This window comes from Salvelinus sp. IW2-2015, linkage group LG4q.1:29 (assembly GCF_002910315.2).
Source record: "Salvelinus sp. IW2-2015 linkage group LG4q.1:29, ASM291031v2, whole genome shotgun sequence".
NCBI classification, from domain to species: domain Eukaryota; kingdom Metazoa; phylum Chordata; class Actinopteri; order Salmoniformes; family Salmonidae; genus Salvelinus; species Salvelinus sp. IW2-2015.
The window spans coordinates 40,723,057-40,749,629 of NC_036842.1; the positions used below are offsets into that span (position 1 = coordinate 40,723,057).

The window sequence follows — 26,573 nt, forward strand, 5'->3', positions numbered from 1 at the left end:
GAATTCAAGGCACACTTAACCAGCATGGCTACCACAGCATTCTGCAGCAATATGCCATCCCATCTGGTTTGCGCTTAGTGGGACTATCATTTGTTTTTCTACTTGACAATGACCTAACACACCTCCAGGTTGTTTAAGGGCTATTTGACCAAGAAGGAGAGTGATGGAGTGCTGCATCAGATGACCACAGTCACCCGACCTCAAACCAATTGAGATGGTTTGGGATGAGTTCGACCGCAGACTGAAGGAAAAGCAGCCAACAAGTGCTCAGCATATGTGGGAACTCCATCAAGACTGTTGGAAAAGCATTCCAGGTGAAGCTGGTTGAGGGAATGCCAAGAGTGTGCAAAGCTGTCATCAAGGCAAAGGGTGGCTACTTCCAAACTTTTGACTGGTACTGTACATGGACAGTACCAAAATAAATTATATAATGATACTGTCTCTTCACAGCAAAATTTGCAGACCTGGGATGGTTGCATCCCCCATATCTATAATAATTTAAATAGAAAAACTCTACGTTTTTAATCCAGCGTTGTTTTGTGTATCAGTTCCTAAACCATTTGCCATGGAATCAGTATATAGAAAATCTCTTCCCAACTATTTTGCAATCTGTATGGCACAGCTGTCAATTTTTTGCTTCTTAAATTAAACTGGTATTCGTTTTAATTCATCGCAGTTTTCTTTAGCCAATGTTGGTCTTTAATGCAGGGCTGACAGACAAGTTCCTTACTTTCTCCCCCTTCCACTTGACTCTTCCATTTTTGCGGTAATGCTGCAATTAGTTGGTTGTAATTTTGAGTAGGGCAGACATTTCCATATATTATTGTTAGCTGCATGTGTGACATTAGACACAGATACAATCAAAAACATGTCAGTCCACCTAATCTTACAGGAATGCAAACAGAACATACACACCCTTCTCACACATTAACAGCTCTCTGTCACACTGACACACACAACAGGAACACACCATGGTATCTGTGTCTGCTGTTTCTCTGAAGGCAGACCTTGTTAGCTCAGCAGTAGCAGGACAGACAGACAGACAGACAGACAGACAGTCACAACAGGAACACACCATGGTATCTGTTGTCTGCTGTTTCTCTGAAGCAGACCTTGTTAGCTCAGCAGTAGCAGGACAGACAGACAGACCAGACAGGACAGGACAGACAGACAGACAAGACACAACAACAGGAACAACACATGGTATCTGTGTCTGCTGTTTCTCTGAAGGCATACCTTGTTAGCTCAGCAGTAGCAGTAGCAGGACAGACAGACAGACAGACAGACAGTCACAACAGGAACACACCATGGTATCTGTGTCTGCTGTTTCTCTGAAGGCAGACCTTGTTAGCTCACCAGTAGCAGGACAGACAGACAGACAGACAGACACTCACACCAGGAACACACCATGGTATCTGTGTCTGCTGTTTCTCTGAAGGCAGAACCTTGTTAGCTCAGCAGTAGCAGGACAGACAGACAGGACAGACAGACAGACAGACAGACAGACAGACAGAACAGGAACACACCATGGTATCTGTGTCTGCTGTTTCTCTGAAGGCATACCTGTTTAGCTCAGCAGTAGCAGGACAGACAAACAGACAGACAGACAGTCACAACAGGAACACACCATGGTATCTGTGTTCTGCTGTTTCTCTGAAGGCAGACCTTGTTAGCTCAGCAGTAGCAGGACAGACAGACAGACAGACAGACACTCACACCAGGAACACACCATGGTATCTGTGTCTGCTGTTTCTCTGAAGGCAGACCTTGTTAGCTCAGCAGTAGCAGGACAGACAGACAGACAGACAGACAGACAGACTGACAGACACAGACAGACAGACAGACGAAAAAGGCAGAGGAGTCAGACGAGGGGGCGGAAAGATTTTCTGTTTTAACTCCCTGCTTGAAAAGCGACACCATATCTGGCAGTAACAAGACAACAACAGGGTAAACCAACCGTGCAGGCAGAATATGGCAGGAACATTAACAATGATGTGTGTGTGTGTGTGCGTGCGTTTGTGTATGCACTTGTATGTGTGTGTGTGTCGGAGGGGTTTAGATCAGTCCGACAAAACCATGCAGTGCTTTAACGAAATCTCTCCCTACAGGGTAGATGTTTGGTTGGCTGGCGATATAGAATCCCACCCGTGTGTTCAACAATCACGCTTAGAGAAAATAGAGACGTCACCTGTAAGATATAAACACAAGGGCTGCAGACCTGAGAATAGTGTGAGAGGGAGTGGAAACAAAGAGAGGCAGCTACTCTAAACAATTTGGATGCACGCGGATATATGTACAGTACCAGTCAAACGTTTGGACACACCTACTCATTCAAGGGTTTTTCTTTACATACAGCTGAAGTCGGAAGTTTACATACACTCAGGTTGGAGTCATTAAAACTAGTTTTTCAACCTCTCCACACAAAACTACAGTTGTGGCAAGTCGGTTAGGACATCTACTTTGTGCATGACACAAGCAATTTTTCCAACAATTGTTTACAGACAGATTATTTCACTTACAATTCACTGTATCACAATTCCAGTGTGTCAGAAGTTTACACTACACTAAGTTGACTGTGCCTTTAAACAGCTTGGAAAATTCCAGAAAATTATGTCATGGCTTTAGAAGCTTCTAGGCTAACTGACATCATTTGAGTCAATTGGAGGTGTACCTGTTTTTCAAGGCATACCTTCAAACTCAATGCCTCTTTGCTTGACATGATGGGAAAATCAAAAGAAATCTGCCAAGACCTCAGAAAAAACATTGTAGACCTCCACAAGTCTGGCTCATCCTTCGGAGCAATTTCRAAATGCCTGAAGGTACCACATTCATCTATACAAACAATAGTACGCAAGTATAAACACCATGGGACCACGCAGCTGTCATACCGCTCAGGAAGGAYATGTGTTCTGTCTCCTAGAGATGAACGTACTTTGGTGCGAAAAGTGCAAATCAATCCAAGAACAACAGCAAAGGACCTTGTGAAGATGCTCGTGGAAACAGGTACAAAAGTATCTATATCCACAGTAAAACGTGTCCTATATCGACATAACCCGAAAGGCCGCTCAGCAAGAAAGAAGCCACTGCTCCAAAACCGCCATAAAAAAGCCAGACTACGGTTTGCAACTGTACATGGGGACAAAGATCGTACTTTTTGGAGAAATGTCCTCTGGTCTGATGAAACAAAAATAGAGCTGTTTGGCCACAATGATCATCATTATGTTTGGAGGAAAAAGGGGGAGGCTTGCAAGCCGAAGAATACCATCCCAACCGTGAAGCATGGGGTTGGCAGCATCATGTTGTGGGGGTGCTTTGCTGCAGGAGGGACTGGTGCACTTCACAAAATAGATGGCATCATGAGGCAGGAAAATTATGTGGCTATATTGAAGCAACATCTCAAGACATTAGTCAGGATGTTAAAGCTTGGTCGCAAATGGGTCTTCCAAATGGACACTGACCCCAAGCATACTTCCAAAGTTGTGGCAAAATGGCTGACGGACAACAAATTCAAGCTATTGGAGTGGCCATCACAAAGCCCTGACCTCAATCCCATAGAAAATGTATGGGCAGACTTGAAAAAGCGTGTGTGAACAAGGAGGCCTATTGGATAGAAAACTCAGTTACACCAGCATAACAAATAATTTTCAACCAGGGAGTTGCGACACGAAAGTCAGAAATAGCGATATAATATATGCCTTACCTTTGAAGATCTTCTTCTGTTGGCACTCCAAATGGTCCCAGTTACATTACAAATGGTCCTTTTGTTCGATAAAGTCCTTTTTTATATCCATAAGAACTCAGTTTAGCTGGCGCGCTTCAGTCAATAATCCACTCGGTTTCCATCCTTCAAACTGCATACAAAATGAATCCCAAACGTTACCAATAAACTTATCCAAACAAGTCAATCAACGTTTATAATCAAAAAATAGGTAGCCTAATACGCAGATAAACAATCAAATTTAAGACGGAGAACCGTTATTGTCTTTACCAGAGAAAAATACCAAAGAACGCGCTCTCATTCACGAGCTTGGAAACACCACAGACAAAATGGGAGCCACCTAGAAAAAGTACAATTTCTGGCTCATTTTTCCAAAAACCAACCTGAAACTCTTTCTGAAGACTATTGACATCTAGTGGAAGCCCTAGGAACTGCAATCGGGCACGAATTTGCCCTATTATAAAAATGCCAGCCATTGAAATCAGTGGTAGGATGAATATATTTTTTMGGGGGATGGTTTGTCCTCTGGGTTTTGCCTGCCATTTCAGGTCTGTTATACTCACAGACCTTATGTTAACTGTTTTAGAAACTTTAGAGTGTTTTCTATCCAAATCTAGCAATTATATGGATATCATAGCTTCTGGGCCTGAGTAGCAGGCAGTTTACTTTGGGCACGCTTTTCATCCAGACGTCAAAATACCGCCCCCTATCCCAAAGAAGTTAAACAATTTAAAGGCAATGCTACCGAATACTAATTGAGTGTATGTAAACTTCTGACCCACAGGAAATGTGATGAAATAAATTAAAGCTGATATAAATCATTCTCTCTGCTATTATTCTGACATTTCACATTCTTAAAATAAAGAGGTGATCCTAACTGACCTAAGACAGGGCATTTTTACTAGGATTAAATGTCAGGAATTGTGAAAAACTGAGTTTAAATATATTTGGCTAAGGTGTATGTAAACTTCCGATTTCAACTGTATGTAAACTTCTGGCCCACTGGGAATGTGATGAAAGAAATAAAAGCTGAAATAAATCATTCTCTCCACTATTATTCTGACATTTCACATTCTTAAAATAAAGTGGTGATCCTAACTAGTTAAAATATATTTGGCTGAGGTGTATGTAAACTTCCAACATCAACTGTACGTAAGCCCCAAAATAATTTTGGTCAGTGGTAGGCCTATCTAACTGCCACGTTTTACAAACAATGGACAACATGCTTGGAACAAAGTAACTATATATTAATGAATCAGTAAAAATGAACATACAGTGGGGAGAACAAGTATTTGATACACTGCCGATTTTGCAGGTTTTCCTACTTACAAAGCATGTAGAGGTCTGTCATTTTTATCATAGGTACACTTCAACTGTGAGAGACGGAATCTAAAACAAAAATCCAGAAAATCACATTGTATGATTTTTAAGTAATTAATTTGCATTTTATTGCATGACATAAGTATTTGATCACCTACCAACCAGTAAGAATTCCGGCTCTCACAGACCTGTTAGTTTTTCTTTAAGAAGCCCTCCTGTTCTCCACTCATTACCTGTATTAACTGCACCTGTTTGAACTCGTTACCTGTATAAAAGACACCTGTCCACACACTCAATCAAACAGACTCCAACCTCTCCACAATGGCCAAGACCAGAGAGCTGTGTAAGGACATCAGGGATAAATTGTAGACCTGTACAAGGCTGGGATGGGCTACAGGACAATAGCCAAGCAGCTTGGTGAGAAGGCAACAACTGTTGGCGCAATTATTAGAAAATGGAAGAAGTTCAAGATGACGGTCAATCACCCTCGGTCTGGGGCTCCATGCAAGATCTCACCTCGTGGGGCATCAATGATCATGAGGAAMGTGAGGGATCAGCCCAGAACTACACGGCAGGACCTGGTCAATGACCTGAAGAGAGCTGGGACCACAGTCTCAAAGAAAACCATTAGTAACACACTACGCCGTCATGGATTAAAATCCTGCAGCGCACGCAAGGTCCCCCTGCTCAAGCCAGCGCATGTCCAGGCCCGTCTGAAGTTTGCCAATGACCATCTGGATGATCCAGAGGAGGAATGGGAGAAGGTCATGTGGTCTGATGAGACAAAAATAGAGCTTTTTGCTCTAAACTCCACTCGCCGTGTTTGGAGGAATAGAAGGATGAGTACAACCCCAAGAACACCATCCCAACCGTGAAGCATGGAGGTGGAAACATCATTCTTGGGGATGCTTTTCTGCAAAGGGGACAGGACGACTGCACCGTATTGAGGGGAGGATGGATGGGGCCATGTATCGCGAGATCTTGACCAACAACCTCCTTCCCTCAGTAAGAGCATTGAAGATGGGTCGTGGCTGGGTCTTCCAGCATGACAACGACCCGAAACACACAGCCAGGGCAACTAAGGAGTGGCTCCGTAAGAAGCATCTCAAGGTCCTGGAGTGGCCTAGCCAGTCTCCAGACCTGAAAATCTTTGGAGGGAGCTGAAAGTCCGTATTGCACAGCGACAGCCCCGAAACCTGAAGGATCTGGAGAAGGTCTGTATGGAGGAGTGGGCCAAAATCCCTGCTGCAGTGTGTGCAAACCTGGTCAAGAACTACAGGAAACGTATGATCTCTGTAATTGCAAACTAAGGTTTCTGTACCAAATATTCAGTTCTGCTTTTCTGATGTATCAAATACTTATGTCATGCAATAAAATGCAAATTAATTACTTAAAAATCATACAATGTGATTTTCTGGATTTTTGTTTTAGATTCCTTCTCTCACAGTTGAAGTGTACCTATGATAAAAATTACAGACCTCTACATGCTTTGTAAGTAGGAAAACCTGCAAAATTGTCAGTGTATCAAATACTTGTTCTCCCCACTGTATCTCAAGAGTAAAATTGATCTCCACAGTAAAAGGTCAGTGGTCACCAAGACGATAGATTTTGTGCAGAATAAAACATAATGGTGGCATGCTTCTCCTATTATTCTACACAGGCCTGCATATAATCTGTGTAATACTAAAACAGCCAATATTAAGAGGCATAATTTCAGTTGCATTTCCTCGATTCCCTGCATCCTCTCTCCTTGATTCCTCGTGTCCTCCAATGGGTTTTGAGAAGGAGGAGAGGAGACAGGACACAGAATATACAAAATATGGTCTATCCTCTCTCTGAATCCCACTGTCGGTCACCACAACTTCACTCTCCAGGATAACGGGAATCTTGACCGGATTGTAGTGGACTTGCTTTTTGGCGCTGTCACTGACGATTGTAAGTAGGGCTACCGGTGCGTCACCAAGCTCCGGCTCGTCAGAATCCTCCACCTGAATTACACAAATCCACTTGAGATGAGAATACTATATAGACATGTTATAGGACAATATATCCACCCTGACCGATGGTTGGCTGGATAAAGTTAACACCATACTCACCCATCTAATCCTCTCAGATAACCACAGGTGGATAGGGACTATGTGGGTTAATTGGGAATTGGCACAATAATCAACAGTAACCAGAAACCTACCTTGCATGTTTTGAAAAATCCTAAACTTCTTCACGTAGCAACACAGGATGAGCACGGAGAACAGTGGTATGCCCTGTTGACATCATGTACTTCCTAAAAGGATAAATAATCATAAATACATTTTATACTTACTATTCTAACCTGGTACATCAACAATAAAAATGTKAAGATTATCCACCAGAGAAACATTTCTATATTTAGGGCTCTATTTTCGGCTGGCGTTAAGGCGGCGCTAGTGTGAAAACTGGCACACTGGCCTTTTCCAGCCCTAACGCCAGGTCCGGAAATGTACCTATTTGATATCATCTTGCTTGCGCTCAGATGGGCGGGGTGGAAATATTTGAGGTCCAAAGCGCTGATAGGGATATTTAAGAACAACCAAAAGCTGTATTTAGTAGTAACGCAGTTGGTTATGGCATGAATTTGGACAGCGGAAACACAGCCTATTCAGCTGTGACGCACACTGCCCAAATGTTTTTTCCCCCATTTCATTTTATTTGATAAAAAATCAAGCATAGCCGCTGTCACACCCTGGCCTCTGTTATATTGATTTTCTTTATTAGTTTAGTTAGGTCAGGGTGTGACATGGGATGTTTGTGTGTTTTGTCGAGTTTAGGGTGTGTGTATTGTTTAGGGGGTTTTGTATAGTGTATGGGGTTGTGTTCAGTAGAGAGGTTTAGGAAAGTCTATGGTTGCCTGGTTTGGTTCTCAATCAGAGACAGCTGTTTGTTGTCTCTGATTGGGAGCCATATTTAAGGCAGCCATAGGCTTTAGGTGATTGTGGGTAATTGTCTATGTTCTATGTTGCATGTGTGCACTTAGTTCGTTTTAGCTTCACGATCGTTTGTTTTTTGTTCGTTTAGTAAGTGTTTGTTTTTCTTCATTAAAAGAAGATGGCTTTCTTTCACGCTGCGCCTTGGTCCACTCATTCGTCATATAACGGGCGTGACAGCCGCTGTTTTTTGTCTGCCCAATGCAATCGCGAAGTAGTCAATACTGTCAATTAAGAGTTTGGCTCCTGAGACCGTTTGGAAATAAATCTTAAATCACCAAAACTTAATCCCAATCTGGCCCTCATACCATCACGGTCACCTAATCATCCACAGTGTACAATAGGCTCATTCATCCCCCCTTCTCTCCCCTGTAACTATTCCCCAGGTTGTTGCTATAAATGAGAATATGTTCTCAGTCAATTTACCTGGTAAAATAAGGGTCAATTAAAATATATATATATAAAGAAATTAAAATATCAGGTTTGAGAGAGGTAACAGGGAGCAGACATTCCCTTTTTTATCTATGCATAGGTAGGCCCCCATTATTTTAACCATGCAGGTCCCATTTTGGACGTGCATAAAACCCTATTCATTATGTAGGCTACGTGTCCATTCCCATCATAAAAGGCGAGAGGAGATCCACAGTGAATACCGTGAACCTTGTATTTAGAAATGATCTGTAACCTGTAAAAATGTGTTGTTTTCCATTTCATATGTTCAAAACCCAAGCCCTTTTTATCCTGGCTATTTTATGATATCATTACATTTCACATGCAGTTATTGTTATTATTTTTAACTGATTGCTTGTTTTTTTCGTAAAGTGTTACTACAACCAAACCTATTAGAATGATTCACCTTCCTGGTTTTATGGTGACAATGTCTGTGGCGTGCTTGCAATGCAACTACTGGAGATGTGTGAATGCAATCTGATCTGTAAAATGGTTCCGATTATGTTCATTAACAGGCCTATTTGGGAGCAGTATTAAGGTGATTGGACATTCTCCCTTTCTATTTGTATTGGATCAAAACTCATTGGATAAGGTCAGAATGGAGGGACCTCTTGAGAAAGAGGTGAGGAGAGAGGATGTGAGGAATCAAGAAAATGCAATTGATATTCTCCCCTGTACAACAGTTTTGACTAGGTGGAATACAGCTGTCACGTTTACTCCCCCTCTCTGGCGCTCAACGTAGCCAGTGGTCTCATTATTATGCACACCTGCCACCATCGTTACGCATACCTGCGCCTCATGAGATTCACCTGGACTCCATCACCTTCCTGATTACCTCCCCTATATCTGTCACTCCCCTTGGTTCTTTCCTCAGGCGTTATTGACTCTGTTTCTGTTTCATGTACGCTAGTCGTGCTTCTTCCATTTTTATTTATTATTACATTTGCACTCCCTGTACTTGCTTCCCGACTCCCAGCGTACACGTTATAACAGCTATGACCGAACGTGACTTTTTTTTGTAGCAGGTTAGAAGAACTTACACAGCAAGTTAGGAGAATTAACATAGCAGGTTAGGAGAGTTATGTTAAGGTTAGGGTTAGCTAAAATGCTCTCCTAACCTGCCACAAAAACTCACTTCCCGTTGTAGCTATAGTCTATCTAGTCACAACCTTGTACAACCCTTTTGAAAAATCTGTCACAACAAGGCATTATTTTGTGTATCTCCAGATATTTAATACAAAGCTTACCTTTAATTGGTAGCATGAAGCTTAGATGAGCACCATCATCCTTCAGTATGGCCTGAAGAAAGAAAGTGTCAATATTAGTTACTATTATACAGTAAGCTTAAATGTTAAGTAGTCTACATGTAAAAGAATGTTGACCCCATAACTGTAAATACAGATTTAATTTGACAAAATAAAATTGATAAAATAAAATTAATGTTTCACACCCAAGTAAAAGTTATTTATGTCCACTTCAGAAAATAAACATGTTTCATTAGAACGTAAGCATCCAATTCAGAATTGGTTTGTAACCTCGTGTTTTATCTTCTCTAAATGTGCCATTAAATTCCCTTACTGTAATGCTGGCAGTGCTACAATGTAGGCAGGCAGCACTGCACTCAGAGCTCCGCCATTTTGTGCACCTCCATGCCAGATAACTCTGAGGCCTGTAGCTGCTCTCCAGCAAGCTAGCTAGGTGGCATAGTTACATACTGCCAAAAAGCATGGTTAGGACGAGAAGATCGTTTATTTCTCAAAGCCATACTTCCATCATTACATATCAAACCGATATCCTTCAATGTTTTGTATTACAGGGTGTGGGTTAGATAGCTAACTAGCTAGCTTGTCTATTGGTTAGCTAGCTAACCTGAAAACATGGTGTCTGGCAGGAGGCGTGTTGCACAATTCGGATAGGGATAGGAATCCTAATACTGTAGAAATTATCCAAAACTATGCCACACACAAATAATAYTAAAATATGTAAAGCAATTGACTCACCGTGTGAAACCTTTGGCCGCAGCGTGCACTCCTGTGTTTGTAGCTTTTTGTGTATGGAAAACAAAACAGTGCATGGCATCCTTTCAAGTCCAGTTAGCTTCACATCGTCACGCGTAGTCACAGAACTTGGCTTGCTGCATTTATTTCCCATATTTCTGAAGCGTTCAAAACGCACACTGAACGCTCTGGCCGAAAAGTAGGGTTGATCCGAGCATTCTGACATAACAACAGTAACAACAGGAGTCGAGCACCCAAGCTAACTGGCTAAAGTTGGCTAGCTTGCTAGCTACTTCCAGACACAAATGAGAGCTCACTCAAACAGCTCACTCCGACCATTTTTCTCGCCCTAGCAGAGCTGGTTAGGCTGTTTTTATGTTATCCTGAGTGCTGGTGACTGCCACTGTGCTGCTGGCATCAATTTAATTATGCTTTTTTGCCAATGTTTACTGGCACCGGCCACATTCAATTGGTGTTGAGCGTTTGTAAATTTGTCAGTTATTCTGCGCTCTAGCACAGTCAGGTGAGAGGCTCTTAAAATGGAGTAGATAGCCAGAGTGAATTTACCAGCTACGTATATCGACAGTTGTCGCAGTGACATCATAAAGATTCTATTGAATAGTTACTTGCATAGTGGCGTCTTTCGTTTAGACATGTAGCTAGCTAGCTAAACAATGAACCATAATTCCAGTACCACAGTACCATAATCCCAATTGAACCAACCAGGTTCAATTGTAAGCTAGCTAACATTAGGCTATAACAAGCAACGCAAATGGCTCTGAGATATGAATACTACACAGATCATACACGTAACGTTAGCTAGCCAGCCAGCTAACGTTAGCTAGCTAGCTAACAGTACACTTTAACTTGAAATGAAAACTACTTTTTGACTAAATTAGAAATGTGTAATATCTGAAAATGTGGCTAGCTACACTATCTTACCCATATACATGGATGGACGCTTCTCCCTCCCTGTCACGGATGCCATGGTTGCCCTTAGTTTAAAAATGTAATCTGGAGACAGGTGTTTTATACAACAGCCTTCTGTGTGTTCTCTTTTCGACTTCGTCTGCATATTTGCAATCAAACGGCACATTTCTCCAACTCCTTAGCTATCATACTCTAAATCCACTGATTTCAAAACTCGAGCTATGATAGAAAGGATTACCTACACATACTGACCAGCTCATATTGTAGACAGAAGTGTGCTACACGGCTGACCAATCCAAACTCATCTCTCGGCATGTTCAGACTACTTATTATCTCAGCCAATCATGGCTAGCGAGAAGGTTTCTTACTTTTTCCGTGGCTAAACCAACTAGGCTCGTATTTTTTASATTTTTTTTTATTTACAGATGGCATACAAGTTTGTTATTAAGGCACATGAAAGTTCACATGTTCCAGAAGGCCTTTCTGCCAATAAATGTATTTAGATTTTTTTTTAAGTGGTGACACGCAACATTTATATTATTTTTTATTTAACTAGYCAAGTCAGTTAAGAACAAAATCTTATTTACAATGACGGCCTACCGTCATTTGTGCGCCAGGGGGTCTGTAGTGATGCCTCTAGCACTGAGACGCAGTGCCTTAGACCACTGCGCCACTCGGGAGCCCAACAGATGCCTAGTTTTCTGAAACGAGTCACATATTGTCACCCATCAGACTATTCTTAATTTCATGGTTGTCTTTACATATACTAAATAATATATGTGTGAAATTAGTTTTGATTTAGAATGGACCATTATCATGCACCGGTTTTGGAACATGGGCATGGGGGAAAAATGCACTTAAATAGCATCTCTGCGCTTAAATATCAAATGGAGGACGCTTTTCCCGTGGTTCATTTTCATGCCAGCCAGGTAGGCTACACACCTGTTGTAAAGCTAAGCAATGTCCTTAATATTAAGAAAGTTGATAAATAAATATAGTAGGCCTAGCCTATATAAAATTGATGGGATCCACCTTTTTTTTAAGAGGCCATCAAAACTCTGTTTTCTTACGCAATTGCATAGCCCTTAGAAATGTAGCACAACATGAGCTCATATGAAGTGTTTGATTAGATTTTCGATCACATTTGCATTGATGTCAGAGTGATTAGAGGGACAATAGAGTGCTGAGTACCAGGCAGTTAGCAAGTTTGGTAAGCTACTAATGACCATCAGCAGACCGTGACTAAATGGTCACGTTGGACTGCCATCATGACTCGTGACCGCCGGTGTTGCGGTAATACAGTCACCTTAATAGCCCTAGTGTGTGTGTGTGTGACAAGCTATGCAACAGTTACAGCTCTATGTACCTCAGTGTATAAAAAGGCATTTCAGAAAGGATGGAGGAGGAGGAGGGTGGAGTAAAGGCAGAGAGGAAGAAGGGTTGAAGAGGAGTGAGGGGAGGGGGAGGAAGAGAGGAAGAACAGTGGAAAAGGAGAGAAGGTAGAGGAAGGGCAGAGGGAAGTCTTAAACTAGATCTCATATTACACTTCAAGTGTCATATAAATAACACAGAGACAGAAATATGAGAGTCTGCACAAACTCACTCCCTGTCACTCATACACAAACAAACACAAACACACCCAGGGGTGTCGTGCTGCCTGAGCGCGACACTTAAAAATGTGAGAATACACGATGCTGTTAAAACTATTTCTAGTCAATTTTAAATGAATTATATTTCATTACCACAAAAATTCCTTGAAAAACGATGGGATGAAAAAACAAATATGTATAGCAGCCGAGAGGTAAATGCTGGTTTCTTCTCCTGTCTTCTCTCTGGTGGTGGCAAGCCTCCTTTGATAAATTAGAACTCAATGATATGTGAACGATATATGACCACTTGGTTAAGGTGACACCGTTCCTACCAAGGACACCCAAACCAGAGTGGCCACCGCAAAGCCCAAGGAACTTGACTCCTGCTGTAGCCCTGCTTGGGATATTTAGCTGGATATTGGGTAAGACACAAGGCCCGTTCTACTTTGGTATGTCAGGGTGGGAAATTGGACATGTGAATTAGAGGTAAAAATGCATTTTAGGTGATATTTTATTGAGATGCATGAATACAACACACCAACATCTTGATTTTAAGGCTGTTTTAAAACAAATTTCCTGCAATTCTGTGTCGTAGGCTGATGATTTATGTTCAGTAGACCTATTTGGACAATTTATTTGAACTGATAGTTCACCTCTGTTTTTCTTAAATATGCAATCGGGTATATTGCGAACGTGTTGAAAATCATCAAATCAAAGTTTATTTATGATACACCATAGTACAGCTACACAATACAATGAAATGCATACTCGCTAATATGATTGGTGGAGTGCTGCAGAGATGGTTGTCCTTCTGGAAGGTTCTCCCATCTCCACAGAGGAACTCTGGAGCTCTGTCAGAGTGACCATCGGGTTCTTGGTCACTTCCCTGACCAAGGCCCTTCTACCCCAATTGTGGCCAAGTGGCCAGCTCTAGGAAGAGTCTTGGTGGTTCCATTCTTCCATTTCAGAATGATAGAGGCCACTGTGTTCTTGGGGACCTTCTGCAGAAATGTTTTGGTACCCTTCCCCATACTCGCTCCTCACAAGCATTTCGCTACACTCGCATTAACATCTGCTAACCATGTGTATGTGACTAATAAAAATTTGATTTGATTTGATTTGAATAAAGCTCTCCTCGCAAACAGTGCAATGAGATCAAACTATATGTAAGCTATATGTTATTGTATTTACAGTGCATTCGGAAAATATTTACGCCCCTTTTTCAACATTTTGTTACGCGACACCCTTATTCTAAAATTGATTCAAACAAACATTTTCCATCATCAATCTACACACAATACGCTCAAATGACCAAGCAAAAACAGGTTTTAAGAAATGTTTGCAAATGTATTAAAAATGTAAAACTGAAATTCGACATTTACATAAGTTTTCAGACCCTTTACTCAGTACTTTGTTTAAGCACCTTTTGCAGATTACAGCCTCCAGTCTTCTTGGGTATGATGCTACAAGCTTGCACACCTGCATTTGGTTTAATTTCTTCCATTATTCTCTGCAGATCCTCTCAAGTTCTGTCAGGTTGGATAGGAAGTGCACAGCTATTTTCAGTCTCTCCAGAGGTGTTAGATCGGATTCAAGTCCGGGCTCTGGCTGGCCACTCAAGGACATTCAGAGACTTGTCTCGAAGCCACTCCTGCGTTGTCTTGGCTGTGTGCTTATGGTCGTTGTCCTGTCGGAAGGTGAGTCTTCGAGCGCTCTGGAGCAGGTTTTCATCAAGGATCTCTCTTACTTTGCTCCGTTCATCTTTCCCTCGATCCTGACTAGTTTCCCAGTCCCTACAGCTGAAAAACATCCCCAAAGCATGATGCTGCCACGAACATGATTCACCGTAGGTATGGTGCCAGTTTCCTCCAGACATGATACTTGGCATTCAGGCCAAAGAGTTCAATATTGGTTTCATCAGACCACAGAATATTGTTTCTCATGGTCTGAGAGTCCTTTAGGTGCCTTTTGATAAACTCCAAGTTGGCTGTCATGTGCCTTTTAGTGAGAAGTGGCTCGTGTCTGGCAACTCTACTATAAAGTCCTGATTGGTGGAGTGCTGCAGAGATGGTTGTCCTTCTGGAAGGTTCTCCCATCTCCACAGAGGAACTCTGGAGCTCTGTCAGAGTGACCATCGGGTTCTGGTCACTTCCCTGACCAAGGCTCTTCTACCCCAATTGTGGCCAAGTGGCCACTTCTCATGAAGAGTCTTGGTGGTTCCATTCTTCCATTTCAGAATGATAGAGGCCACTGTGTTCTTGGGGACCTTCTGCAGAAATGTTTTGGTACCCTTCCCCAGATCTCTACCTCAACACAACACTGTCTCGGAACTCTACTGACAATTCCTTCGACCTCATGGCTCGGTTTTTGCTCTGACATGCACTGTCAACTGTGGGACCTTATATAGACAGGTGTGTATGCCTTTCCAAATCATGTCCAGTCAATTGAATTTTCCACAAGTGGACTCCAATCAAGTTGTAGAAACATCTCAAGGAAGTTCAATGGAAACAGGATGCATCTGAGCTCAATTTCTAGTCTCATAGCAAAGGTTCTGAATACTTCTGTGGATAAGGTATTTCTGTTTTGTTTTATTTTTAATACATTTGCAAAAGATCTATTAAATTTTTTTTTTGCTTTGTTACTATGGAGTATTGTGTGTAGATTGATGAGGAAATGTTTTTAGTTAATCAATTTTAGAATAAGGCCGTAACATAACAAAATGTGGAAAAGGGGAAGGGGTCTGAATACTTTCCGAAAGCACTGTATATTAGCATGCACTGTATATTAGCATGCACTGTATATTAGCATGCACTGTATATTAGCCTACCATTAGCTATACCATGTAGTCATAGGCCTTTAGGCTATTCTGCAAATTAGTGTTTGTTTTTTCCTGAACAGGCCAAATGGCAGAGATAACATTCAGCTATCCTTCAGCACCACAAGTTGCTTCAACTTCTTTAACATCATTGCACGATCCTGGTGCTCCAATCGTTTAAAGTAAAACTCATCACGATCTGTTGCCTACACCTAATAGTGCTATTCATCACTTATATTTAGTATTACAAATATAAGATTATCACTTCTTACAATGGTGCTCATTTAGTCAAGTTAAATCAAAGCTGAATCAATGTCTGGCAAGATCACACAATGATGAATTAGGATTTTACATAACAGAACCCAAATATAATAGCATAGTAGTTCTATAACTTTACTGCTACACCAAAAAACACCTCCTCATTTCTAATGAGACTGTAGAATGGTTAGCTGAAGCTGAATAGTCCCCTTAAAAAAATCAAATGCACCAAAACTCAACAGATCGCGCAACTAGGTAGGATATAGACCTATGGTAGGTATTACTGCACTGTTGGAGCTAGGAACATAAGCATTTCGCTACACCTGCGATAGCATCTGCTATATATGTGCATGGGACCAATACAATTTGATTTGATTTTGATTTGATTGAAACAAAATACAAGAAAGGCTAATAGCACCATCTGCTCTAATTCATCTCACGAAACAGTAATTCAAGAAGATGGAAATGCATAGGCTATTCCCATGAAACTGACTGAGATCAATCAAATGATTGGCATGCAGATGCAATTTCACCGTTAAATAGTGAATATTTCTCATTCACAATTGACAATGATGATGGCCTATTTTTATATTAAGTATGCATAGGTTGAGGTAAAAAAAATAATATATATATATAAAAATATAACATTTTATTGAGACAATATGTATGGGCATAGGCAGACGTTGAAATTGGAGGATGCATTTTACGCATATTCTATAATGATAGGATATTCAATAGGCTACATCTTTCGGTACAAACTTTGATCGAGGAAATGTCGCTCTCTCACTTGCGCTCCAGTCTGCATAAACACTCATACTCTCCCTCTCTCACACACACAAACAAACCCACACAACACACTGCTATCAAGTGTCCAGTCAGCACTCCAACACAGTGCTGCTTCCTGTAGCCATCTCTTTTAAAAGCCACTCAAGTAGATCCTCTTTCGGAAGAGACAATTTAATGTAGTAGGTCACCAGAGTCAGGAAATGTGTCCCAAATGGCACCCTATTCCCTATATAGTGCACTACTTTGGGCKATTTGGGCCCTGGTCAAAAGTAGTGCACTATAAAGGGAATAGGGTGACCGAAAGAAGGCTACTTCACACAGGGAACACTCACAGAAGGGCACTTCTGTGAGTGTTATGGTAAGACAGAGGGGCCTCTTCAAAGGAAACAATAAGAAGAAACGAAGAGAGAGAGAGAGAGAGAAAGAGGTCAAGAGTAGACGAGCTCCTGAATGTTTCAGCATGTTTTCACAAAAAGATAGATTTAGAGTTAGATAAACTTGGATTTTCCCACAAGAACAGGATACTACCTTCCACAACATGACCTTCACTGAAAAATCTAAACTCCAAACCTACAACCTGATTTTGGACAAAATGACCTGGAAGGCTTCCCGCTACGAAAGATTCTTATTCCCAAGGACTACACAGCAAATTCTCTGGCAAACCAACGACCAGCAAAAGAATCACAACAGAAACCTGAAAAAACCATCCAACCTGGAACTGAGTGAGTAATGTTTAGTCTGAAGCCACTTTTAAAGCCATGAAGAAAAATACATAATAATAATATATTTGACTTTATAAGGACTGAATGCTAAATTAAGACTACCAAGCTTGCTAAGACAGAACAGATCCAGATAGGAACTTCAATTAGCACGGAGGTGTGAAGTGAGAGGTGTCAAAGCCCTTGAGCCCAACAAGGACAGGAGAGTTCCACAACCTCCCCCACCCAAATGCAGAGGACTTTGAAGCCCCTGCTCAGTGCAGAGGTCATTACAATGCAGTACCCCTTGGATGTTAAAAATTAGAAGGTATGGAAAGAGTACAAAAGAAGCTCAACCCATAGACATATTTTGCTGACTGCTACAAACATGGGAGCGTAAGCAACTTAATCTTCCGCACAGACCATCCCCTGGTATGGCACAGTTACATGGCACAGTTACATATTAACACACAATTTGATAAGTTTCATGTTTTATAATAAGTGTTAGCCTATGTTCCTCCTCATTAGTATAGCTGGAGATCAGAACTCAAATGAGAAAGAGAAAGTACTTGGTTGGAAACATAGGATACTAGACAACAAGAACTCAGAGTCTGCCAATGTCAACCTGTACAAGTCTGGAACAGTATTGGTACTGGGCAACTCCAAACAGTTTCAGCTGGACTTTCCCAAAATTGAAGACTAGAGAAGCTCTCTCTTGAGAAAGATTTCCCCACCCCAAGCGAGTCAGACCAGACCTCTTCATTAAACAACCCCACAGACGAACATCCCCAAGCGGAAAAAACCTCCCAGCACAGAGCACTACTCCCTCACTGAAATGAAGCAACATCTCAAGACATTAGTCAGGATGTTAAAGCTTGATCGCAAATGAGTCTTCCAAATGGACAATGACCCCAAGCATACTTCCAAAGTTGTGGCAAAATGGCTGACGGACAACAAAGTCAAGGTATTGGAGTGGCCATCACAAAGCCCTGACCTCAATCCTATAGAACATTTGTGGGCAGAACTGAAAGTGTTACCAGTTCTGTCAGGAGGAATGGGCTAAAATTCACCCAACTTATTGTGGGAAGCTTGTTAGTCTCCACCCGGCACAGCCAGAAGAGGACTGGCCACCCCTCATAGCCTGGTTCCTCTCTAGGTTTCTTCCTAGGTTCTGGCCTTTCTAGGGAGTTTTTCCTAGCCACTGTGCTTCTACACCTGCATTGCTTGCTGTTTGGGGTTTTAGGCTGGGTTTCTGTACAGCACTTTGAGATATCAGCTGATGTAAGAAGGGCTTTATAAATACATTTGATTTGTGGAAGGCTATCTGAGACTTTTGACCCAAGTTAAACAATTTAAAGGCAATGCTACCAAATACTATTTGAGTGTATGTAAACATCTGACCCACTGGGAATGTGATGAAAGAAATAAAAGCTGAAATAAATAGTTATTTCTACCATCTCTCTACCATTATTCTGACATTTCACATTCTCAAAATAAAGTGGTGATCCTAACTGACCTAAGACAGGTAATTTGTACTAGGATTAAATGTCAGGAATTGTGAAAAACTGAGTTTAAATGTCTTTGGCTAAGGTGTATGTAAAATTCCGACTTCAACTGTGTGTGTATATATTATTATATATAGATATATAAGGGAGGCAGGCAAATACACTTCACTGAGCTGTGTAAAGACAGATTTACAGGGGTGAGACAATTAATCGTAATTTATCTTCATATTCTTTTGTTGTTTGCAGGTATACTATCCTTCTGATTGAAGGCATGTCATCCAGCGAAGGCAGCAGCGCAGTCATCAACTACATGCACCATTTCTTCACCAACTACTCTGGTACTGTGCCTGGCGGACCATGCACAAGCTCCACCACAGTCTGGACCTTCACTTCCTGATCACAGGCCACACCAAGTTTGCCACCGATCTGTGCTTCGTCCTCATCAAGCAGCCCTTCAAAAAGACCAGAGTGAACACTTTGAGATTGCTGGTGTGGTGAAGGACAGCACTGTGACAGGGGTCAACATCCCACCGCTGGTTGGACTGGAGGATGGAACGGTGCTGGTGGAAAGCTATGGCTGGCAACAACACCTGACTCCGTATATTAGCAATTTTAGCATTTTAGCAATTTCATTTACTTTTGATACTTAAGTATTTTTAAAACCAAATACTTTTAGATTTTTACTGAAGTAGTATTTTACTGGGTGACTTTTACTTTTACTTGAGTCATTTTCTATTAAGGTATCTTTACTTTTACTCAAGTATGACAATTTAGTACTTCTTCCACCACTGGATGTGGCTGGGGGTTATAACATTTATTTCACATGACCCATCAATTTAGACAAGTGTGTCTGGGTAAGCGTTATCTAATATTTATGAAATATTTTTATCTCGACACTTTGTTTACCTGGATTTTTTCCGTTTTGTAGGCTACTACTTTTACCACTTTTAGTATTAATCTTTACTACACTACTCACTGTTTAGCACATGACCTCACATGTGAATGTCACGTTCTGACCATAGTTCTTTTGTATTTTCTTCGTTTTAGTGTTGGTCAGGACGTGAGCTGAGTGGGCATTCTATGTTGTGTGTCTAGTTTTCCTGTTTCTGTGTTTGGCCTGATATGGTTCTCAATCAGAGGCAGGTGTTAGTCGTTTGTCTCTGATTGGGAGCCATATTTAGGTAGCCTGTTTTGTGTTGGGGTTTGTGGGTGGTTGTCTTCAGTCTTTGTGTGTCTGCACCAGATAGAACTGTTTCGGTTTTCACGTTTGTTTGTTTTGTATTTTGGAAGTGTTCAGTTTATTGTCTTTTTATTAAACATGATGAACACTAATCACGCTCCGCTTTGGTCCTCTCCTTCTTCCACAGAAGAAAGCCGTTACAGTGAATCCTTAAAGAGATGGGTGGGGCTGGCTTAAGAGGGTGTGAACAATGCTGAATGGGAGTAGACAAAGGAGAGCTCTCCAGTAGGTACCAAAACATTCAAAGGCCCTTTTCTCAAAAGTGAGTTTTTCAAATTTATCAACTTTCAAAGCAGAATTACTCTCCCATTATTCCTCAAACATGCAGTGTATGATATACCAATTTGTAGCTCTGAGTCTCTACTTTTAACCAATGTAAAAAAAAAAAAAATCAAATGTTGCTACATAAGACCAATTTGAGCCGGTCAGTCACAAATGCAAAGTCTTCTCATGCTTTGTTGATTTCAAAAAAGCTTTAGACTCAATTTGTCATGAGGGTCTGCTATACAAATTGATGGAATGTTGTGTTTTGGGAAAACATCCGACATTATAAAATGTATGTACACAAACAAGTGTGTGGTTAAAATGGGCAAAAAACACACCCGTTTTTTTCCACAGGGCCGTGGGGAGAGACAGGGATGCAGCTTAAGCCCCACCGTCCTCAACATATATATCTACTAATTGGCGATGGCACTGCAACAGTCTGCAGCACTCGGCCTCACTCTTCTATAATCTCAAGTCAAATGTCTACTGTTTCCTGATGATCTGGTGCTTTGGTCCCCAATCAAGGAGGGCATACAACAGCATCTAGATCTCTGCAGAGTTACTGTCAGACCTGGGCCCTGACAGTAAATCTCAGTGAGACAAAAATAATGGTGTTCCGAAAAAGGACCAGTAGGCAGGACCACAAACACAAATTCCATCTAGACACCGGTGCCCTAGAGCACACAAAAAACGATACATACTTCGGCCTAAACATCAGCGCCACAGGTAACTTCCACAAACCTGTGAACGATCTGAGAGGCAAGAAGGACCTTCTACGCCATTAAAAGGAACATAAAAGTTGACATACAAATTAGGATCTGGCTAAAAATACTGCATGCAGTATTCTGTAAAAATGTTCTCCGTATACAACGTAAAACACCAAATAATGCATTCAGAGGAGAATTAGGCTGATCCCCGAGAATGATCAAAATCCAGAAAAGAGCAGTTCAATTCTACAACCACCTAAAAGGAAGCGATTCCCAAACCTTCCATTACAAAGCCATCACATACAGAGATATGAACCTGGAGAAGAGTCCCCTAAGCAAGCTGGTCCTGGGGCTCTGTTCACAAACACAAACAGGCCCCGCAGAGCCCCAGGACGGCAACACAATTAGACACAACCAAATCACGAGAAAACAAAAATATAATTACTTGACAAACTGGAAAGAATTAACAAATAKAAAACTGAGCAAACTAGAATTCTATTTCACCCTAAACAGAGAGTACACAGTGGCAGAATACCTGACCACTGTGACTGATCCAAAATTAAGGAAAGCTTTGACTATGTACAAACTCAGAAAAGGGCAACCATTGAAGAACAAACACCATTGTAAAAACAACCCATATTTATGTTTATTTATTTTACATTTTGTACCTTAATTGCACATTGTTACAACACTGTATATAGACATAATATGACATTTGAAATGTCTTTATTCTTTTGGAACTTTTGTGAGTGTAATTTGTATTGTTCATTTTGTATTCATTTTGTATTGTTGATTTCTATTTCACTTGCTTTGTTTAATATAAACATATGATTCCCAATCCAATAAAGCCCCTTAAATTGAAATGTAATTGAATTGAGAGGCTCATTGTCTTGATTGGCTATGTTTGGTGTTGTTATTGTTGGGGCTGTTATTGTTGACAGCTTAGACTTCCAAGTTCACTCTGCATGGCCTGCATCAGATGCAACAAATTGTTGGTGAAAACTATGCTGCTTTTCCACTTTTCTGTGTATCACTCTGTGTGCGTGTGGGCATGTGTGCATGTGTGTGTTGTCACAGGTACTTACTGCACAGACTTTGAGGACTGGGACCTGAACTTGCTGAATTCCCCTGGAGCCGTCCACTCAGTCCCCAGCTGTAACACACAGGAGAGAAAGATTAGAAGAGTGTGAGAGAGGGCGAGGAAAGAAAGGCAGAAGAAAGATAGAGGGAGAGATGAGGGAAGGAAAGAGAGATAGCGGTAGAGCAAAAGAGAGGAAAGAGAGGTATACAAAGAATAAAGAAGAAAACGATCGAGCAAGCATAAAAACATGAACATAATATACTTGGTTGTACATTGAGTATACAAAGTATTAAGAACCACTCCTCTTTCCATGACATAGACTGACCAGGTGAATCCAYGTAAAAGCCATAAACCTTTTTTGATGTCACTTGTTAAATCCACTTCAATCAGTGGTTCCTCCTTTAAAAGTTGCATCATACTGCGGCACACCTTCCGGGCTGCCGCAGCATTCTGTGGTACGTCATTTAATTGTCAGCCATTTTTTTCTGTTAATACAAGTTAGTGCTAGTTTGACCACCAGAGGGCGTCTTTGAGAACCATTCGATAGTCTTCCATATTGCAGGCATGCGGGAGACCGGGGTTCAATTCTCCGACCGGGAGGAAGGATTAGGCTGTCCTTGTAAATAAGAATGTGTTCTTAACTGATTCCATATGTGTTATTTCATAGTTGTGATGTCTTCACTATTATTCTACAATGTAGAAAATAGTACAAATATAGAAAAATCCTGGAATGAGTAGGTGTGTCCAAACTTTTGACTGGTACTTGCTTAACCTCTTTGGGCTGCAGGGGCAGTATTGAATAGCCTGGATAAAAGGTGCCCATTTCAAACGGCCTCGTACTCAATTCTTGCTCGTACAATATGCATATTATTATTACTATTGGATAGAAAACACTCTCTAGTTTCTAAAACCGTTTGAATTATATCTGTGAGTAAAACAGAACTCATTTTGCAGCAAACTTCCTGACAGGAAGTGGAAAATCTGAAATCGATGCTCTGTTCTAGGGCCTGCCTATAAATGTGCTTGATATTTATTAGTATACATGCACTTCAATACGCTTCACTAGATGTCAACAGGCAGTGAGAGAAGAAATGGAGTGTATAACATGATCTGAGGTCGAATAAAAGCTCTTGGCATGACGTGACCCCAATTTCCTGTTTTCTGGAACGTGCGAGAAGGGACCTGGTATTGCCTTCTGTAAAGCTGTCGTTATAGACGACTAATATCTCCGGCTTTGATTTTATTTGATACATGTGACAATATCATCGTAAAGTATGTTTTTTCAATATAGTTTTATTAGATTATTGAAATTTTTTCGGGACGTTAGGCGTGTTGCTTTGTCTGCGTATGTTCAGGAAGGAGAGCTTCGCGCCACTTTGCTAGCTTTACGTGCTAATTGACTGGAGAAGAGGATATTCTAAATCCAAACAACGATTGTTCTGAACAAAGGACCCCTTGTACAACATTCTGATGGAAGATCATCAAAAGTAGGACCCATTTTATGATGCTATTTCATATATCTGTCGAACATGTGAACTAGTAGTTTGGCGCCCAGATTTTGGGCACGCTCTCGCCATAACGTAAACTGCATGTCGTAATGAAGTTATTTTTAGAATTCTAACACGGCGATTGCATTAAGAACTAGTGTATCTATCATTTCCTATACAACATGTATTTTTTAGTAATGTTTATGAATAGTTATTTGGTCAGAATATGTGAGTGTCAGAAAAATATCCGGACGTTGTGGGAAAAAGATGCTACGTTAGCACAATGTATAACCACTGATTTCAGCTCTAAATATGCACATTTTCGAGCAAAACATAAGTGTATGTATAACCTGATGTTATAGGACTGTCATCTGATGAAGCTTATCAAGGTTAGTCCAATTTGTAAGTCGCTCTGGATAAGAGCGTCTGCTAAATGACCTAAATGTAAATGTAAATGTAGTAGTTCCAGAGTTAATGATCCAAGGTCAGTTTTGCATTTCACCTCCTGATGATTATGATGACTGACCATGTTAGAATAAAAAAAACAAAGCTTAATCATGCTCTCTCTCTATCCTTCTGTCTCTCGTCTGCAGGTATGTTTTGATGTGACAGAGGAAGCCAGTCCCATCATCGCCACCTTACCCGCTCTTAAGATAACCTTTGGGCTGACTGGGAGCCCAAGGCTGGTTAGGAGACACCACAAGAGACACTATGTAATTGTGATAAACTGAGAGAATATTAGGGTAGCACTGTAATTCATTAATTCATATGCTGTCTTCCCTGCTCCTCTGTTTTACCTCTTTCCTTTTCTGTCTTCTACACCTCTCTCCCCACCTCCTCTTTCAAACTCTTTTTTATTAATGCACACCATATGTGCATTGAAGTACAGATTTAACTTGTATTCATAATATAATATTACAATTATAATATTTATAATGCATGTATTATGTATTTATAACACCTGGATAATGAACGTTCAATAAAGCATTTCACATTTTCCACTGGTTGAAATTAAGTATCTCATTGGAATACTACACCTATCCTGTGTCCTCAGATTACTGCAGATGAAGGGAGTTAGATATGCATAGATGTATTTCTGTATATATGAATTACAAATCAGCCTTTACTTAAATCATGTTTCTAGTCTATTGCATAGTTACAATGTGTAATCATCGATGTCCCAGGAGCAGAAGTGGTAAACACTGTTGAAGTGTATAATTGTAATACATACATGCAGACACAGTTTGAGTTTGATACACCTGGTATTGGACTTGACTGAAAAAGAATGTCACAGAGATTCATACCTGAACCGCACCTTTATTTGCCAAGGAAGAGTATATGATCAGTGAATATATTCAATGTACAGTCTACAATGTGAAAAGAAGAGAGAATTGGTGCCTAAGCCAGGGAAAGGTGCTTCAAAGATGTTTCGAGCTTCGTGAGGAGATTTGTCTGTTCTTGGACAGCAAAGGGAAACACAACTCCGAGACGAAATGTTTCTGTGTGAAATGGCTTTTCTGTGTGACATTACGAGTCATCTGAATGCAATGAACTTGCAGCTGCAGGGTCGGGATCATGTCATCTCTGATATGTACAGTACAGTGAAGGCATTTAAAACCAAACTGACTCTGTGGGAGACGCAGATGCGGAAAGAAAATTTGAGCCACTTTCCCAGCTGCCAGACCATGAAAGAGAAGCTCTCTACCAGTGCGTTCCCGAGCGCACAGTTGGCTGATAAAATAGGTATGCTTGCCGCTGACTTTCGACGCCGATTTGCTGCTTTGAAGCACAAAAAAGCAGGTTGGAACTGCTCGGTAACCCATTTGCTGTTGACGTGGAAAGCTCACCACCAAACCTCCAAATGGAGTTGATTGACCTCCAATGCAATGATGCACTGAGGGCAAAATATGCGGCAGTGGTGCTGCGGAGTTCGCCCGTTTCCTCCCCGACACAATGCCCCAGCTGCGCATCCAGGTGCTCAAACGTTGTCTATGTTTGGCAGCACATACCTGTGTGAACAACTGTTTTCTTTGATGAACCTGAACAAAACATCACACAGAAGTCGACTTACTGCTGAACACCTCCACTCAATTCTGAGGATTTCCTCAGCTCAGAGCCTTACCCCGAACATTGATGAACTTGTGGAAAAGATGGGACACCACCAAGTACACCCTCAACCTCAAACAAGTGAACATTACTGTGCAATCACATATTTAGAGTTTTTACTCAGTTCAAGTTTAAAAGTTAAAGTTTAATATTTGTTTTCACTGCATGTTACTTCTCCTTAAACAAAGTGTTGTTTTTTGATTAATAGATTTTTGCACTTTATTTTATTGTATTTCAATCCAATTATATTTTAAAAATATTTCAGTTGAGTGGATGATAGAAAATTGCTATTATTGTTTTTTTTTTGAAGTAAATTTAGCCCACTTTTGCTAAAATAGAAAATATAGGCTACTGATGGTGCCTTGAATACCGGTTTCTTTCATTTAATGTTCATGTTATGGGGATTTTTATATAAAGGAAATTTGTCTTTTGTGTCTGTTGAAAATTAAAGATTACTGACAGAGCCATAAGAAAATATTGCTTTATTTATCTGATACATATTGGAATATATTTGTTAGGTTTTCAGTAGGTTCAATTAGGTTCACTAGACTATATGCGTCATTTAAAAATTTTTCAATGAACATTCGAACAGTCCGGCCCTCGGCTTGTAGCTAAATTTTTTATTTGGCCCTCCGTCCATTTGACTTTGACACCCCTGCTGA

General features: G+C 40.8%; 1 protein-coding gene across 1 annotated transcript in view; it reads right to left on the reverse strand.

Annotated features, from left to right (window-relative positions):
* Positions 1–26,573, reverse strand: part of b4galnt4a (beta-1,4-N-acetyl-galactosaminyl transferase 4a) — a 431,216-nt gene that overhangs the window by 92,879 nt on the left and 311,764 nt on the right. Inside the window, exon 7 of the mRNA XM_023984701.2 lies at positions 22,323–22,390. Coding sequence (XP_023840469.1) covers positions 22,323–22,390 — 68 coding nt within the window. The remainder of the gene's footprint in view (positions 1–22,322; positions 22,391–26,573) is intronic.